The sequence below is a fragment of the Solea solea genome, chromosome 1 (genome assembly GCF_958295425.1).
Source record: "Solea solea chromosome 1, fSolSol10.1, whole genome shotgun sequence".
NCBI classification, from domain to species: domain Eukaryota; kingdom Metazoa; phylum Chordata; class Actinopteri; order Pleuronectiformes; family Soleidae; genus Solea; species Solea solea.
In genome coordinates, this window is record NC_081134.1 from 16,314,507 (window position 1) to 16,334,451 (window position 19,945).

General features: G+C 40.0%; 1 protein-coding gene across 1 annotated transcript in view; it reads left to right on the top strand.

Moving 5' to 3' along the window:
• b4galt2 (UDP-Gal:betaGlcNAc beta 1,4- galactosyltransferase, polypeptide 2) overlaps positions 1-19,945 on the top strand; it is a 161,091-nt gene that overhangs the window by 9,191 nt on the left and 131,955 nt on the right. The window contains exon 2 of the mRNA XM_058622602.1: positions 8,567-9,576. Coding sequence (XP_058478585.1) covers positions 9,228-9,576 — 349 coding nt within the window. The 5' untranslated portion in view covers positions 8,567-9,227. The remainder of the gene's footprint in view (positions 1-8,566; positions 9,577-19,945) is intronic.

A 19,945-nucleotide genomic window follows, 5' to 3' on the forward strand; every position in this document is an offset into this window, starting at 1 on the left:
CAGTGCATCTCTCTCCCTCTCTCTCTTTCTCTCTCTCTCTCTCTCTCTCTCTCTCTCTCTCTCTCTCTCTCTCTCTCTCTCTCTCTCTCTCTCCCTCCTCCACTCCCTCACTCCGTTCCAGACACGTGGCTCTGTTTCAGCCAGTACTTGTGTTTTTGTCGGTCTTTCTTCAGTAAAAGCTTAAATATACAAAAATACACGAGTGGGTGCACACAACCGGTGCTGGACTGAATTCTCCAATAAAATGCTGTTGTCGTTTCTTCTATCCTGCTGCTTTCATGAGAAATATATTGCTCCATTTGTACAACTAAAAAGACAATGGAAGTAAATACTGTACATCTAGTTATTTAATTTTAAAGAACAATTTTTGAGTTGTTGAGATGCGTCAATAATTATTTGCAGAAAACAAGACATGTATTGTTGAATGATTTGGGTTTTATGTGGATGTCGATATGAATGTGTCGGACTCACCGATGCGTGAGGTGTTTTGATTAAAGCCGTCTTTTTAAAAGCAGACGGAGACAGTGGGAACAAGTATTTTTGCTTATTTGTTTGATTTATTCAAGGCTAGTATGGCGTTGTTTGTTTCCAACATATATTTATATATATACTGTACATATATATGTATATGTATGTATGGTATGTGTATGTATATGTGTATATATATATATATATATATACACACACATATGTATGTGTGTATATATATATATGTATATGTATATATATATGTATATGTATATATATATATATATATATATATATATATATACACATATACAGTATATAGAAACATCTCTGACTGTGTACATCATGTACACATTTACAACGACTGGTGCTTAACGACAGTAGGTCATTTTCATATCACCATCAAATCTCAGTGCTTCTCTGTGACATGACCCAGATCCTTCATCGTGACTGTGTAGAGTGCTCTTTCTCTGTCTCTCTCTATTAACATCCCTTCTTACCCCGACTCCTCTCGCTTAATGTTTATAATACACCTCGCTGCTTTGAGCTTTCAGTGTGGGGATGTAATCGTAACCCAAGACTTGGCTCCACTGTGGCTGTCTTTTTTTTTTTATAGTGTTGAGGAAATGAATCAATTTGCGATACTTCAAGATTGAAAGCAGTGCTGGACCAAGCCTTTACGGGGCCCTAAGCAGAATTTGATTTGGCCCCCCTCCCACCACGTCAATGACTATTATTGATACAAATGTAACACTTTAAATTGCATTCATTATAGTTGTGTTATTTACACCAAACCAGTGTCACTACTATTAATTAGCACTTTCCTTTTCAAAATGAAGCACTAATTATGATACTAAAATTGAATAAAACAAGTGAACCACTGGCTTTTTAAAACTTAAAACAGATGAGCAAATGTGCACTAAATGACCAATCTTCAGCTACAAAATAAAAACAAATACGTTAAGGTAAACACTATTAGATAGACAGTATGTAAAATGTAAATATAATTCTGCTGCTTATTCTTTATGGGAGAATGAGTGTGAATGCCTTGCCTTGCCTTGCCTATCATGTGATTGTAGCTAATATCGGTATCGGACACGAGACAGCCATCCTACTTAACACAACATAAAACCACTGAAGGCTGTTTCCATACTGATGCAGAGCCTCAAAGAATCGAAACAGTATCAGGCCATGAAATATCGCAATATTTTATCACTTTGTTTCACACCCTCCGACTTTTAAAGAGTCGTATATTCCATGACATACGTACACTCACAGTTGAGTGCTCCAGTTGGTATTTGGGAGATGAACTCGCCTTCAGCAAGATGTGCTTGAGCTGTGAGAGACCCCCGAGGCTCGGTATGATCAAGAATCGCGTGGCTAATGTGTGAATGAGGGACAAGAGAGAGAAGTGAACTTGCTCTGCCTGTGATCTTCAGGCAGTTACTTTTGTTTTATTTACTACTTAGCTGCGCTGACTGCATGTTATAGGCAACATGTGAATAACTCAATAAGATAGTCTCAGCATATTGACTGATTATTCTAGCTATGACTTGTAAACGTAAACAGGAAAATCATAGTCTTAATTACTTCCTTTTATTTACACAACAACAGGTATATTTATTAAGAATCTTTTTTTCTTTTTTTGTTAGCCATGTGTTTGGGCTCTACCTCCTCTTGAGGGGAATATCTGTCTCTTCAGCAGGTAAATGTTCCTCTAAGTGGTTCCGAAACACACACACACACACACACACACACACACAGATTTGTGCGGCCATTCATCTTGGACTCTGCATTGACTTCCATTAATTTGAACAGCCTACACAACCCATTAACCCATAACCTTTACCACAACCACAATTCACATCTTAGCCAATAACTTTCACCAGCTCCTTGATTCTGCCTCATTAGGCCCAGGTTTTGTTCTCCATGAGGACTACTGGTGCTGAGAAGGTACCAGTGGCAGCTGGTGAATTTTCAAAATTGTTAACTATATCACCACTAGGACACGCCAAAGCACCATTCTCGTGCCTGGTACCATTATTTTAAAAGATTTACTTAAATGAAAATAAAAGAACACAAATGGTTTCCACTTTTCAGGCATTTATTTTTTTTGTGGGTGAATTTTGCCCGTCTCGCCTTTTTAAACATGCAAACTCCTCTATCACTCTTATGTTTGCATAGCATTACATAGCATAACAACCCACACACATGCAAATATTTAATCAGGCAATCACATGACTGCAACGCAATGCATGTATTCATGTACACGTGGTCAAGATGACCCGAGCACATCATCGGTTCCCACACAAGCTGCTCTGAGGAAGTGGTGCAAAGGGATTTCCATGCACACCCACCTCTATAGTGTTTGCAGAGAATGGTCAGGGATTTAAAAAGAGAAACTATCCAGTGAGCTCCGAGCAGCAGTTCTCTGGGAGGAAATGCCTCGTTGATGCCAGAGGTCAGTGGAGAACGGCCAGACTGGCTCGAGATAATAGAAAAGGCAACAGTAACTAAAATAACCATTCGATACAACCGAGGTGTTCGGAAGAGCCTCATTCAGTGTACAGCAGTCAGGCTACTGTAAAATATTCAGCTTTCACTGGATCCATCTTTGATTTGTCTTCCATGTGCAGCTGCGGGGTGACCTGAGTGAAAACTCTACATGTCCTTAAGTGTCCTCCCAGCTGAGGTGCAAAACACCGATGTTCCAACTGTTACTGTAGCGCTGTCCTGTGCCTGACCCTTCTTTCTTGAAGAGGGTCTCGCATAAACGTTTGCTTTTCAACATAACCCTAACTGTGGTTGCCATCAGTGTAATGAGTCAGTGTTAAAGTGGAGCAGTGTTGTGTGTGTGTGTGTCGCTGTGGTATCTGTGATGTGTTGTGGTAGCAACTACAGACAGCCTGAGGCAATCAAAGGTGTCGAGACAACAGTAGTCCTCATGGAGAACTTCACAAAAGAAAAAGTTTTGTAAAGTAAAAATAAAAAAAGCGACAGATTGAGAAGATGAGAGTTCCCGAGGCGTTTTTCCATTGTTATAATGCAAAACCTCACAATATGCTAATATGTCTGGATAATTAACAATATAATGAAATTGCTTAGTTACGTAGTGTGTAAAAGTGTTAATTAATGTGAATAAATAGAGGATTGACCTCGTGTTTCTGTTTAGAACACAACACACAGGCGTCGTCCATGGTGGAAATTGTCCTTTTCTTTCACAACAACAACAATAAACCGCGATGGATGAATTACGTAAATAGTTATCAGAGGTTACAGTTCAACAGGAGTTGATGAAGACCAACTGATGGTTGTTAATGGCGAGTGTGAAATTATACGGCGTATGTGTTCTTGTATAGCTGCTTCCTCCTGGACGTAACGAGAACTTTACAGCAACTCATTTGCTGTAACAATAAAGGTTAACAACCACCGTGACGGTCACAGTACTCTGGCTCCTACAGAAAATACATCATTCTGGTCGGGTTCGGTCAGTGTCCTCTTGGGCTCGGTCAGTTTCAGCCCGAGTTTTTTCCCTCTCACTGATCCGAACACCCTGATTACGCACATTCATTCATTTAGTGTCAGAATACATCATCAGTGGATACTTCCAAAGTGTACAAAGGTCACAATACATTAGGATGTTCCCTCTCACATTTCTGCTTGAAATCGTTTATGTGAGATAATGTTTGGTGGTGATTCCTTTTGTCTTCCTGTCAGTTTTGAATATTCGATGGTAATGAGACATATAATGGCACAGCTCTATGAAACAATCTGTGGAGAGGAATGGACGTTCTACTCTACAATATAAATGGAAGATAGATGGATTGTTTTCTTTATTATTTGCATGTAGCGATACAGTGAATTACAGCTTGTTTTGACCGTTGAGCATTACTTCTTACTTCTTTTTATTGGATAGAATCATCAATTACATATCTTTCACGTTGAGTTGTCCTCTCGCATTTAACACTCTCAGATCAGTCACAGATCGTCTCTCCTTCAAGCATATGTTTGGTCTTGGACTCCATAAATTATGTACCCTCACAAATTACCAGTCTGGCCAAACGTCTGGCAAGCAATTAAAATTTTAAGATACAGATGTTGCGAGACGTGCGAGACGGAGCGTCTTCGCGCATTCGTGTATGTGTGTGTGTGTGTGTGTGTGTTGTTCAAAAGATCAGGCATTATTTAAGGTTTCAAAGAGAATCACAGACCTCGGAGATGATGGGATATACTCTGCTGAAATGCCTTGATTTAACTAAACCCAAACACGTGTCACTTCACTTTTAATCTCGTGTCCATATCCTTGTTTTTATTTTTTTCATAAACCACATTTCTGGTCCTGAGAGTCACATCTGTAATTGTCTATTTTAACCACCCCACAAACCATAGTACTATAACTAAGCCCTCCACTGCTATTTAAATGTACATTTTTAGGATGAACATGAGTTGAATAAACAAAAGGTAACTTTTTAAAGAACACCCCAATCCTAATCCTAGTACGCTGCATGTGTCAGGTTTAGGTTTTCAAAGCAGCTGTTGCTCACAAACATAAGATTATTAGAGTGTTTCCCATTAATTATACTAATGGTAACACTTTATGTTAAGGGACACATAATCACCATTAACTAGGTGCTTACTAACATATAGAAGTAGCACACTAGCCCTTTATTAGTAAATATTAAGCAAGTATTTACACTTTATTCTACATAACCTTATTCTACCTCTATTACGACATGAATTAAGTGTTACCATACTAATTTGTCCTGTCATAGTAATAATTAAATAAGTAATGCTTGTGTGCTTTCGCAATGTCAAATGCTCACGCTTTTGTCAATAAAGTTCTCATTGTACATGCAGACGGGCAGCGCCGCGTGATGTGCTTTTCTCTAATGTAAGAAAACATAAATAACAAAACAAAAAAAGACGCTCAAGTCAAACCCGAGACTGCAGAGGGTGAGACAAAAGTCAGCGTGAATCAGCGAGTTCTCGGCTCTGCTGGTAGAAACAACAGACTTGAGCTTGGCGGTGTTAATTAAATGGGTGGAAAACATTGACAGGCTAAAGATATGATCTATTTGATCTGCTGATTGAAGTGCAGAGCCTAATCAAATAACAGATAAGACTGTTGAGCTGAGCAGATGGAGCGAGCAACCTCGGAATCTCTTTTATCTGCAGTAGTGATGACGACTTCCATCTTATCCGCGTCTTATCTTTCACTGTGAGCACCTTTTAGCTTTTCCTGACATTAATGGCACGCTTGCACTTGTCTATCAATTTCAGGCTCTTAGGAAAAGTACAAGTGAATGTCATCAGCAGTGCTAAAATACACCTTTTATATTTGCTACACCATATTGGAAGTTTCCAGTTGGACTCCTACATGTCCTGTACCTATTTCAAAATAAAAGCACAAATCTTCAGAGTGTCAAATCTTCAGTCTACACATTTAGAATCAGCCTTGAAAGTTAATGGAGATGGAAACAGGCAGTTCTATTCCACTTCACATATTTTTATAGCATTTCTGTCTGGCATCCTTGGCAGGCATAGTATTATCAGGGACTGGTGTGAAATTTATTGCTGTCTTTAAAGAGGGAGTTATGGGGATTGTTGAATAAACTGGACACATAAAGGGTCTAGTTGCTCTGTTGTGGTGGTCATCTTTTCTCTCCTTGGCCTGTCCCTGACTCGCCACCTTTAAATTCTTCCGACTGTTCATTCTTTGGACTCGTCCCTGAATCTTGGCATTGTTGTCTGTCCCTGTGTGACATTTACATATTAATTGGACAAGAGTGCAATCCTTGCGCGACGCTGCAGAGGAAAAATAGGAAATAAAAAGAGGAGCAACTGAAATACAGGAGCCCTCTTCTGCTGTGCTTTTGCTTTGGTTTACTGACCTTTTAGCAAGAAAAAAACAAACAAAGAACAAATCGAATCTGAAGATGGTCTAGAATGTTTTGAGGAAAGTCAGTTGACCAAAATGTCAACACACAAAGAGGTTGTGGTGCAGTCGGATTTGGGCCTCATGGGCTTTGTTTTCAAACCTGTATGAGTGAAAAAGCACTTTATTTACATTAATATCCGGTGAGTTCCGAGCAGCTGGCCGTCCAGTTGTTTCTCAGTCTTCTCTGTGGATTTGTTTCTTCCGTTTTCCCGCTGCAGAACTGGAACAACGCCACACTTCTCTATTCAGTTCAACACCTGTGCTCAGTTCAACACAGGGGGCAACCCGCTTGCCCTCAAGCTCTGTAGATGAAGTAGAAATTGGGTCATGACCCCTCTCTGTGTCTCCGATTACCTGTCTGACTGAAGCATGATTGAACAATTCAAACCCGGTGGCTGCGTGTTTAGTTGCTGAAGAGCGGCGTGGGAAATAAATCCTGACCCGTACAAGCGCGGTGTGACTTGCATGCAGTATCCGTTCCCTTCGGTCAGCAGAAATCTATCTCATTAACTAGCACACACATTCACACATAAATCTCTCTCTCCCTCATATACCCACTCTCACTGAGGCTCACTTTTGGCTCTCTTGACTTTGCTGCCCACAGATAAAAAGCCAGACGCAGGAGGAAGCGGCCAACTATCTGGACAGGCAGCAGACATCAGCTCTGTCACTCTACATATGTTAGCGTTTGGCACATGTTTCCTCTATCTGCTCCAGAAAGCGGCACAGAAACTTGCCCAGCCAGTCAAACACAGATGCCAGGTTATTTGCAGTTTTTCCCCCCAAATTGAGTTATGCCATTAAAGTACTGTTCATTGCCGCTGATGCCAAATCCAGCAATATTTGGCAGTATCTGCAGTTTCTCACCACAGATTTTATGATCGGTTGATTTTCTGAATATTTTGCAAGTGGCAACAGGTGGCAAGAATCAGAAGTAGCATTTTGAAGCCTCAAGATTTGGGATATGTTGACATTTTGACAACAAAAGTTAACAGACATCACCTTTCGGATGATACCAGCTGTCAATCTCACAGATGGCCACTCATGTGCTGTGTTTAATTGTGTATTTCCTCTCCGAAATCAACATCATGTTCAATTGAAGAAGGCTCAAAACTAGCGCTTGACACTGTCGACTCATCAGGACACGTTTCACTGCTGTTGCATAGACTGCCATCTGACATTTCTCCACATTTTCTGGCATTTCGGACATTTCGGACCAAACAACTACTCGATTAATTGAGAAAATAATTGACACATGAATAAGTTGTGAAAATAATGGTTATGGTTAGTTGCCGCTTTATTTTGCAGCAGCAGCAGTCAATCAAGATGAATTTCAACCTGATTCATGAGCGGTTTCTAGTTTCATTTCGTTACTCGCAGTGGTTTGAATGCTTACGGAATCACTACACTCATGGTCATCTGGGAAACGAATGAGGAAATGAGTCTACAACGTTGCTCATTATTGATTATTCGGTTATTTAGAATTTCAACACAAATACATGAATGATACACCTGTACTTCTTTGCTCTCCCCACTCCTACTCACTTCTTGTCTGTTGGTTTTTGTCTGAGAGTCTGATGTCATTCTCCCACTCATGGGAAAAACCACTGCAGGTTGCATCAGGAGCTGTAGCCGAACTTTTAAGTGCCCCCTCCTTCTCTTCTTTGTCGATATTGTCATTGCATTGTGTGTTTTCTCTCGTCCTCTCAATACGGCACTGATGCTTTTCAAACCACTGAAGATCCTCAGTCAAGGTTCCGTGTTCAAAAACACAGCAGGTGTTTTTGTTTATTTGACTTGTGTAGAAAAATATTTCTCCACGAAGAAGCTATCATTTCCCCCACTGCTATTCAACTACGCACATCCACTGACTCGCTCGGGTCACTGAATACTTTCAAAATATGAGAAGATCGATGGTGTTTGCTTGGATTTTAATACAGTGAATTATTCAACAAATCTCCACAATGAAAAAGTGCTAAGTGGTAATTGATGGTCCTTCACTCACACTGTTTTGAGTATGTAGTGGAAATGTTAACAGCATTTACCAGCACAAGCTATTATTTGAGTTCAACTGTTGTTAATAAAATAGCCTTTCACCATCAAATAGGCTACATCCTAATTAATTTTTTTCCTTATCTTTTGTCTTTAATTTTCCTTCAGGTGCCTGAGACTTTCCTGGGCAAAGACTCTCAGCAAAAGGACTGCATTTTGGTGGTGGTTACCAACAGATGTCCTACAAATGTTATTGATCTGACGCCACAAGAAGGAATCATCTGGACTGAAGTTTCAGCAGATGATTGTTTCTCAGCAGCAGCCGGTCAAGAGCCAGCACAGGATTCACCTCTTTCCTGGACCAGTTTGAGTTGTTGTTTTACATTGCGATAACATTTGGGTGCAGCTGTAGCATGACACAATGATAGTGTCTAACACAACATATGTTTACACGATCAGCTAAACCCTATCTGCTGTGGGGGCTTATGTTCTCAGTCACACTGAACCTGTCATCCCAGGCTACCTGGGATCAAAGCTAATGAAAGCATCTTGGTACTTGCCATGCATGGACCCAGAGTCTGCACAGAGCTAGCTGATTACTTGGACGTTGGATGCAGCTGATGGTGTTGCCTCTCTATCCTTATCAGTGAGCCCATGACCCCTGCAGAAGCTAGATAGTCTTGTAGCAGCAGGATTCCACATGTTCTCAACAGAAATCTAACAGAAGCTTATATTGCTCACAACGCCGTTGCTATGAGTGTACGCTCATAACCGCACCACGCTTGCCTTGTCGTGGCTGGCCGTCGCAGGACGGTCACTTTCCTCTGCCATGACCCGGCTGATGTTGGGCCGGACTCTGGAGCGCATCTGTAAAGGCGTCCTGCTGCTCTGCTTGCTCCACTTCCTCATCATGATGATACTGTACTTTGACGTCTACTCGCAGCGCTTCGACCTCTTCAGCCGCTTCAACAACGGACGCAACGGGTCCAGGAATAACATCAGTGGAGCAGCAGGGAGTGGACATCATTATTTCTATTACAACCTCTCTAGGCCAAATGCAACGCTAGCCAGCTACCTGGCCACAGGTGAGCAGCTTGTGCTGAGCATGCAGCCGGACACCAATCAGAAGCCTTCCCCCAAGCCGCTGCCGCCGTGCCCTGAGAACCCTCCTGGCCTTGGTGAGTAAAATTCTTATGTAAATAATTGTTAACCTAAAAAAAAAAGTTCAAAATATACAGCCTACAAGTCCAACAGACTGTTTGAAGTTATAAAGTTGTCTAATGGAGGGTGTTGTGAGCACTTGGCCTGTGCTCAACAGAAGAAGACAACAGTGACGTTATGTTTTGACGATCAAGGATACAAACAAGCTTAACTGTCCTTCTGAATACATTTGTAAGCAACTCATTTTGCCATCAATGTTTGTTGCACCTCTAGTGGCAACATTAGCTGTCTTCACAATGGTCCCAGAAACTCTAAAGCCATGTTTCCACAGTTTGATTTGACACAGTACATGCCAAAGTAACCAGCCCCAACCGTTCCATTCTTTGGTACGCTTCCCTTGGGGTACCAGAGTAAAATGGTACGGTCAGGGTGGAGCTAGACCGGCTCCGCCTACAACAGTCAGCTGATTGGGGCGGCAGAAAAACATCACTCCCTTGTGATCAGTATAAATATCACATGGATGTTCATGCAAAGCTTGCCGTCTTGTAGAGACGAAAAAGTACAAACCGAACAGGAAAGAAATGGATGTCCTCCATTGTTGGATGTTGTTGTTGCACCGGTACAGCCCACACTCCGCCTACCAATTAAAGGTAAAGGCCAGTCAAAACACAAGGGCTTTACCATTCCAAACTGTACCGTACTGTACCAAACCAAACTGTACCATGAGAGAAACGCAGCATACTGTAAGTCCCTCTGTTTGAGGTTAGCTGGCTGTCGTCATCCTGCAGTGAATTTAGCAGTTTCATTGGAGAGTGGGGGGAAAAGAAAAACACTCAGTCTGTCCCGAAAACCAATTATTTAAGCGGACATCTGTGCTCATTTTGAAGAATGTGGCACTGACAGTCCACAGCCATATGCGGTAACATTTTTATATTCTTATGACAGGCTCGCAGGTGTAGCTGGTCTTTTATTAGTCCTTCACATCTGTCTCAAACATTTTTTTTTTTTAAATAGCAAATCCTTTTGGCATCAGACCATCATTGACTGATGTTTCTGTTGAAAGTGAAAGAGTTTTGTCTCGTGTCTTATGTGATGATCTCGTTCACGACTTTAAACCGTTATTTTCCCTTCCATTCCAAATTAATTATATTTTTGAGGAGTAGGAATGAGATTAAGACAGTATTTGCTACCTAAATTGCTTCCACCTTCGACATCTAATTTGCTTTATGTGTTCATCCTGTGGGCTTGTTGTATTTGTTTTTTATTGCCAGGACTGTATGCTCGATAACATAAACCAGGAGGATTTGCACATCATTGATTAATGTAATGAATAGAATGGATGAGACCTTGATTTCTGCTCGGTGCTCTAGGGTACTATTTTATATTCAGTAAATAAATGCATCTCCAGTCTTTTTCCAATTAAGGGGAGAGCAGATGTAGCCGTAATTGTGTGGGTTTTTTGTTTTTTTTGGATCTGCCCACAACATAAAATGGATTTAACGTGAACGATTTACACCGTGGTATTTCAACCTTATGTACTCACAGTGGAGCTATTAGCTGAGGTTCATGCAGCTGGACAAGTAAACACACACTTACACAAACACACAAAACAGTATGGGTTTAATTCTTTTTTTCACTACCTAAAATAAAACTTTTTCATTTGTAATAATCTGCCTTGCCTGCATTGTACGCTCAAATCCAAGCAATTAAAGGGAAAGAAAATGGAGGCAAAGTTCTGTAACTGTTATAGATTTATTTAAAGATACTAACTTCAAACTTCGGCAGAAAGTTTTTCAATGGACTACAAAAGTCTCTAAATCAGATTTTGTAAATGAATACACACACACACACACACCTGAAACCTCTAGTGCACCTACTAATTTGCGTTTTGTTTAATTTAATTAAAAATATCAAATAAAAAGTAGTTTCTCAGAGGGTAAAAGGAATATTTTTAATTGCTTTAAATCATGTCTCAACACACCGCTCCAAACTTTGCCCGATACACAACGTTTATTAATTTACATCTAGTTTCAACACTTGGAGGAAAGGTGAAGCAGCACACCAAAAAAAAAGCAACCCACAAACAATAAACGCTTGCTTTAAAACATTTTCTGAAAGTGTTCGCACCCACATCCACACCAACTCCATCACATATTGATCTTAAATGATGAATTCATTGGTTTAAGTTAGCAAATGAGACATTATGTGGAAGATTCTAAAGCCTAGTGATTCAGTGTTGTGTTTACTGTATATACATTTCAGCAAAGCTGGCAGGATTTATGAAAAGCCTGCAGAGACCCTCTAAGGGACAACCTGATTTTCCTGGATCCACCTATTATGGGTGTAGGAGTAGAAGAATGAGTCCATTTAAGGAGAATGATCCTCCGAGTAAGCGACGCAGTGCGAGCAATGAGTTGTTGGGAAGATTTGGACCAACTGGGCAAAGGAAGGAGTCCGAAGAAGGGCCGACCAAGGGTTAGGAGTCGTGTCAAAAACATGTGCAGGGTGAGATCTATCTAAAGAGGTTGGGTTCATTCTGAAAATGTAATTATATAGAATTGAAATAAGATAAAGAGATGTCTTATAGGGCAACAATGTGGCACACTGGACCAAATGACATCGTTACATACAGTAAACATAAGAGAGCTTTTATTAAAAAAGAATAGAGGTTCATGCTTCACTCCTCTTCCCTTTCATGGAAATGGATTTTTGTTTGTATGTTGGCTTGTTTTTTTGGAGTAGAACCTAGAAGTAACTACAGCAAACATCACTGCCTTCCTGGAATTTCTCAGCTGTTGACATTAAAAAGTACTGCATGTGACATTTGCCTGTGACATTTATACAGTATTTCATGATATTAAAATTCACATTCTAGAGTAAATTCCTTCTGCCACTCGCTGTTGTTCCTCGAGAACAGGATTCTTTCTCGGGCCGATCAGGTAAATCTCCGCAAATTGATGCCGCGTGTTTCGTTAATACAACTGATTCATATTCCTCTTGTCAAATAACACTCAGTGGAGGCGTCGCTCATAAAATGAAAACATGTCTCTCGTTTGCTCCCACCTGTTCCATCTGTAAATGCGCTACGCTAAATGAATCCCATGTAAGTGGCGTCAACATATTTCTCTTTACTGATTGCCTTTTCTTTTTGTCATTTTTTTTTTTTTTTTCATTTGATAATGAGGTTTGTAACATGCTCGGAAATTGGGAGTTGCAGATAAAGCTGTCAGGTTGATTTGTCTGAAGCTGAGGTTCGCTGATTCCATTATTTGGCCTGGAATTGGCTGTCACTGACTCCGGCTTTGGCATTCACACCCGGCACAGGTGTGCTTGTGTAGCTTATCTCTGCCTTTTTTATGTGATGGAGTGGCTGCCTGGGGCCTGTAATGAGCAGGAAGACTGAGTGAAGCTGTTTTTCACTCACAGGTGCACACACAGAGAGAGAGAACGAGGGACGGAGAGAGAGAGTTAATGGATGGTAGTGTGATAGTTGGTATGAAGTGAGACAGATAGGAATGAGGGGAGAGAGTGAAGGAATGGAACGGCAGGTAGAGAGGTGAGGGGTTGTTGACAGAGAAGTGAACACCTTGAATGGAGGTGTGTGCACACATTTTCAATTGGAAAGCTATAAGTATGGATGCACACACAGAGGGAGAGAGGGAGAGAGAGAGGGAGAGAGGGAGAGAGGGAGAGAGAGAGGGAGAGAGGGAGAGAGAGAGGGAGAGAGAGAGAGAGAGAGAGAGAGAGAGAGACATAAACAAACAAACAAGCCCTTGGCTTTCCCACAACACCAGCTGACAGGTGCTGCCTCAATGAGTGGCCAGCATCCACCGTTAATGTCCGAGCAGCGTGAGCTTGCATACGTGTGTGTGTGTGTGTGTGTTCCAGGTATTACTCATGCTGTGGGGACCTAAATCTGTTTTTTGGGGTGAGGACATTTTGTATGCTTAGGTTAAGGCCAGTAGTAGTTATGGTTAAGTTTAGAGTAAGTCTCCAGAAAATGAATGTAATCTAAACTCTGTGTATGTGTGTGTGTGTGTGTGTGCATCCATGCTACTATGTCCTCAGTTTCCTCTTCAGATAAAAACAACAAGCATTTCAGCTCCATATCAGAAGTAGGGAAAAGAAAAACTCTAATTGTGGACACAAAATAATACTTTTCCATTTCCGATACTGATACTTTGAGTACCTGCTGATCCGATACTGATCTGATACTGTCCTTTTCTCACTCTTAAACAACTGAGCAGTGTTACAGAGATTTTTGATTGTCAGGTGAGACGACCAATGACAGATACTGTACTGAATACAGTAACTCTGTAACATATTTATTCTTAAGATGAGACAATACTTTTCTGTTTCGACTGACATTGTCAGAGGTGTTAATTCATCTCTGTGCTCACTGTTGAGGTCGTAGACTGCAGCACTTTCGAAGTGGACTAACCCAGTGCTACGACCTCAACAGGAACCACAACTGTGCTTCCTGTTGAGGTTCGAGTTGAACTAACGCCTCTCTAGCTGAACACTTTTGTTTTGGTTAAAGAAAGAAAGAAACAAAGAAAGAGTATGTTAGAGTTGCTGTATTAGATTGCGACGGGATGTCCTGTGTGTGAGCCGCTTTGCCTGCATTTGCCAAATGTTCAATCAAATGTTGAAAACCCACAGAAAGAGGTCGGTCAGCCAGCACAATACATTCAGAGACATTCTCTCTTATCTGTTTTGCTCTGTTGCTGTCTGGGGGCAGTTTCTCACGTCTGTGAAATGTTTCTGCAGGTGCTTAATTCATTTGTGGTATCAAAGTTTTTTTTCCAACTAACCCGCCACCCCTCGAAATACTCGCTTTAGACCAATCCAAAGTTTTTTCCTCTGACGGCTTGAAGTAACTCCACACATGACTTCCATCCATCTGGACAGCTTAAACACAGTATTATCCCTTACCTTAACCGTAATAACTACAATTAAACCAGTTTCTTCAGAAATTATGTTCTGCCTCATTGGGACCAGGTTTTGGTCTCCATGAGGACCATTGATCTTGACATGGTCAGTGTATCTGTCAGTATTTTCTTAATTTCTTCGCTCTGGATAACAAAGATATCATTGAAAATGAATCATTTTGGTTTGTGGACAAAACTATACATTTGAGAACATCATCATTTCCAGTTTGGATTTGTTGACATTTTATGGACCAAATGATTAATCGCTTAATCCAGAAAATAATCAACAGATTATTCGTTTATGAAAATAATCGTTAGTTGCAGCTCTAATCCAGAGCAGAAATTATTCATGTGCCATAGGTCAGGTGGGATTTGGAATGTGCAAATCAAAAATCAAATAAATAAGAAAGATGCAACCTAGGTATAGACACATATTGGCAGAATAAACAGTAAAAGTGGAAGAATCATTAGGGAGAACTTACAAATGCAAACAAAAGACTTATTCTGTCACCTAGTTATTTTTATACACTATATAGAAATGAGTTCAGTTCAGAACTCAACACACACACACACACACACACACACACACACACACACACACACAGTAGGATGTCAAAAGCTACTTAGAAGCCTTCTTGTAATTGGATTCTCCACAGGGTTTAATTACCCAGTCAAGAATTACCGGTGTATTATATTGTATAAAAGTGCAGATTTCGGCTTCTGAATGCATAATTGTGCACCTCTGTATGATGTGTCATCCTTTATGTTCTATCTGAGGTCGTATCCTTACTACACACTGTCATAGTCTAACTGCAGACTGTAAAATGAAACATTTGCTCCCATTTTCATCCTTGTTTAGGTGCTTTATGTATCTTGACACTGTAATTTTCATGCCTCTCCTCTTTTTGATCTTGTACCTGAGCCCGTGCCACATCCCTGTCCCTGCAGGATTGAATTTAATAGCCCGCTGTCACCCAACCTATTCGCTTTTTCTTTCTTTTTTTTCTTCTTATGCTTGTTGTTTTGGTGACGGTGAACAGAGCATCCAATAAGAAGCATCTTCTGGAAGTCCTTCACTGTCCCGCGTGTGTGAAAAATACTGTACAGGAGCGGCGACACGATATTGAAATCCTGCCGCATCAGAGAGCTGCTCGTCTATCATGGCGTCGCGAGAGCACCGAATCCCAGGTCTCATCTTTGCTGCCGACGTCTCATTCATTCAGTCGTTGTCAGGAGAATGCGACATCCCTGAGGAGGAGCATCGCTTCATACCGTCTCTTATAATTCATGCCATCAAAACAGTGTCGGTTGTGTACTTCCTTAGCGTAGTGTGAGCAATTACGATAGAAAGTTTTGTAAATAAATCACAGATAATAACCTGACAAGTAGTCATTGGGTATAAATGGATGGCAATCACATTCATCATTCTGTTAGCCAGAAATGTATTATCCTGCTTATCGGCTTAGCTGCGGAAGCATTGTTATCCCCTTTGTGTGTAACTTCCCTTTTTTTTATTTAAATCTGGGGATTTGAGATACTGTATATCATGGGGCTAAGAAGAGACTCAAGTTTGCCTGGATAATTTGGAGGAACCAATACTGCATTGAACTGAAAGACAACTCTAAACGAAACTGCACTTAATCCCTGTCTCCACGACATAAATACAAACATTTGAAGTGTGAATAAAATGGCTGTACCACGTTATCAGTGATGCCAGTATTTAAATGCTCACACGGTTAGGGCCGCAACGATTAATCGATTACTAAATTAATGGTCAGCTATTCTGTAATCGATTAATCGGATTAAGTGTTTTTTTTGTTTTGTTTTTTATAATTAAAACAAGCTTTCTGATTTTTCAGCTTCTTAAACGTGAATATTTTCTGGCCCAGTAAATTTTAATCAAGCTACTTTTTTTACTTTAACTTGAGTAAATTTTTAGACCTTGTACTTAAGTACTTTTACTATAGAATATTTCAGTACTCTTTTCATCTCGGCCAAACAAGTTTTTATAATCGATTAATCTGTCAATTATTTTCTTGATGAATCGATTATGAAAATAATAGACCGCTGCAGCCCTAAACACGTTTCCTTAATCTCATCGTTGTTTTATGACTTAATTGATTTTTTACATACAAATCCCTTAACTTTATGACCTGATGGATCAAATTCCATAAGAATATGGTCAGAAATAAACATTTTAAGACATATTTGCAAATGAAAGGCCTAAAAGAACAATCCACAAAACCACATGCACCCCTATTTTATCATGTGTTAAGCAGTTGAGGCTTCTCCACTCACTTTCTGTTCAAATATAGACTCAACCTAAAGCTCGTAATGACTGAAAAGAATACTTGATCATATGAAAGGTTTATGACATTGTACTCTCATTAAATGGCATTATTACAATGTAGAACACTTGCAATCGTCTGACTGTGGTAAATGCAGCGTGTACAGTATCACAGGGTTTCCATTGTATTGCTTTTGATTTCAGTAACGTGAGTTCATTTAGCTTTCAATCATTGTACTGCTGTTTCTCAGGTTACTTGTTATGTAAAACAGTTTTTTGTTTTTTTCCCAAAGATTCCCAAACAAGCAATTCATTTTCCCTGATCAACACTACACACAGACACACACACACCCACACACACCCACACACACCCACACACACTCCGCTATTACTACAGTACACCCTCATGTTATTGTGTAAGATAACAAAAAAAAGAAAAAAAATGCAAAGTTTGCCCTTGGAAAACAAGTGAAGCATCCTGGGAATGAATTAATTCATATAGATCAGAGGTAATCAATTAAAATCCCCAGAGGTCCAGATAGAGGAAAATATCCTGCAGCTCAGCTCTCGGAACTTCTTAATGTCTGTGAAGTGTAACTGGATTAGTGGTTAAGTCCAGTTTACTGTTTCTGTGTGTAGTCAAATCAAATTAAAAATATTTCGAATATTTCTCGCCAGTCAAAAGCGGATGGGTTGCGACGTCCGATATAAGAATCAAACCGAAACAATGCCATTTAAAAAAAAAAACATGCGTTAATCTCCAATATTTAGCAAAGAGAGGTCTAAACTCTCAATATTTAACAGAAGAGTCGGCTGTGTTAAGCGACAGCACTGCTGAAAGCCGGCGATCGTGAGCCGAATCACAACAAATTCTAATTTTCAGTTCAGTGACTGTGACAGACGGTCATGCAGGAAGTACTGAACTATTTGTTTTAATTATAACTGAGTCGAATGATTCATTAGTCACTAGTTTGTGTGTTTGTGTCGAATATAAAATGATGTTGCGGCAGTTGATATTATGTATATGTATGTATGTGTATGTGTATGTATGTATATGTATATATATGTATGTATATGTATGTATATATGTATGTATGTATGTATGTATGTATGTATGTATATATATATATATATATATGTGTGTGTATATGTATGTATATGTATATACTGTATGTATACATATATACATATATAGTATAGTGGTATAGTATAATAGTCGACAGCACTGCTGAAAGTGGCGATCGTGAGCCAAATCACAACAAATTAAAGAAGAAGGGCCGAGCCAAGCCATGCTACAACTGTATAGAAGAAAAGCGCCATTAGGGACCACTTAATATTGACTTTGAAAATGAGATTAGAAAAACAAACTCAAGATAAACTGTAGTAAAGTAGCCCATAATTCATGCACTGCCATGCCAGTCTTCTGTCACCTATCACTGAGTTTATTAGGCAAAGGATATACCATCCCTCCAGTGAGAAGGGAGAACAGCGCCAGCTTTCAATCAATCCATTAAACAAGGTCGTTCCTGTGAGAAACACATTGCCTTGTATTCCCACACAATGAAGAAGCCAATTCGGCCACGACCACAGAGGCGAAGGGCCCTTGACAATAATAATGGCTGCCATAACTTCATTAGAATGGCCCTGCTTCCCGCGTTGTTGAGTTGCTCGAAATGTTTTGCACGTGGTTTGAGAATGATCGTCGCGTAACTGTCCACAACTTTTTTGTTGTCTAGGAAACTGAGGGTCGGGTCGTTCTTAGCGTGTTCCACGTTCACGGAGACATGCCATTCCAGCAGTGGTGATTTCTCACCAGTAATGTGGCCTCATTTTTATGTTCTTGTGTATTTGAGAGGTGACATACATGTCTGGGAACCAGTGGACTGTCCGTGTCTATAGTTTCCATGGTGATGTCTTCTTTGTTGTGGCTTTTGACCAAAAAAAGAGTGTGATATTTTTTTTTAAATATCATTCAATATTGATATATGTATCACAATATAAATCAAATGAATATTTATGTCAAGCATAAAAAGGTAAGGCTGTGCAATACGACTTATGAATAATATACAAGATATATGTGGACATAAAGCTGCACACAGGTTGTTTCTCTGGACTCGTGAAAAGTTGTCTTTTGAGATGTTTGTGCTTCTCAAAGAGTGAGAGTGACAATACGCTGTACAATAAAATATCTACTGTTTATGATCTGTCTTACATGCTGCTTTCATTTCAGATAGTACCTTTGGCTCTCTAATGTTAAATGAAGGATAATTTACAATGAATATGCCTATAAATAGGGTTAAATTCTACTATGACACAATTGAGTGACTCATTTAAATATAACTTTGTCGATTCTATGTATTTTGGGATCAATACATACATGTATATTTAATTTATATTACTTGTCTCATGTCACGATGTTGATTAGGGCTGCAACTAACGATTATTTTCACAATTGGGTAATCGGGTTGGTCCATAAAATGTTGATCAGTGTTTGTCAAACCTGGCAGTGTTGATGTTCTCAAATGTTTTAAAAAAAGGTTTAAGGATTTCTTTGTTGATATATGTCAGAAAACGTAGCAAAATGTTCTGAAATGATGAAGTCGCAATGATTTCTTTGTTCTATGGAGCAAAGAAACCAGAAAATATTCCCATTTAAGAAGCTGAAACATCAGAGAATCATTTTAATTCTTTAAAAAAACACTGAAAATCATTCATTATTATCAAAATAGTTTGAAAATTACTTCAGTAATAGATTAATAATCAATTAAGCGAGGATATATTGCCCGGCCTTAGCCACCAACTGTACAGGACAGCAGTGTGCGTTGCTGTCATGCAGTGAAATCTGAGTTGGAAGTGACTTTTTTCTCATATACAGGGCGGAACGGTACGTCGCTCACCGTGTGTCTGCTCTCAGCTGCTGAGTGATGCTGTATCAACTGTCCCAGCTGCTTCAACATCATCCGCATGAACTCGTGGCCTCCTGCAGACACTGCTGTGTAGATCCAAGAAATGTGAGACGACGTTAGAGGGGGTTAGCGTCAGTTCCCTCGGTGCTTGATGTGTGTGTGTGTGTGACACAGCTCAGCCTGACCTGAGTCTGAGAGAGCGCTGTAACCGAGCCCGGCCCAAACATGACAGGCGTTCTGTGTTTTTTTTGTTGTTTGTTTG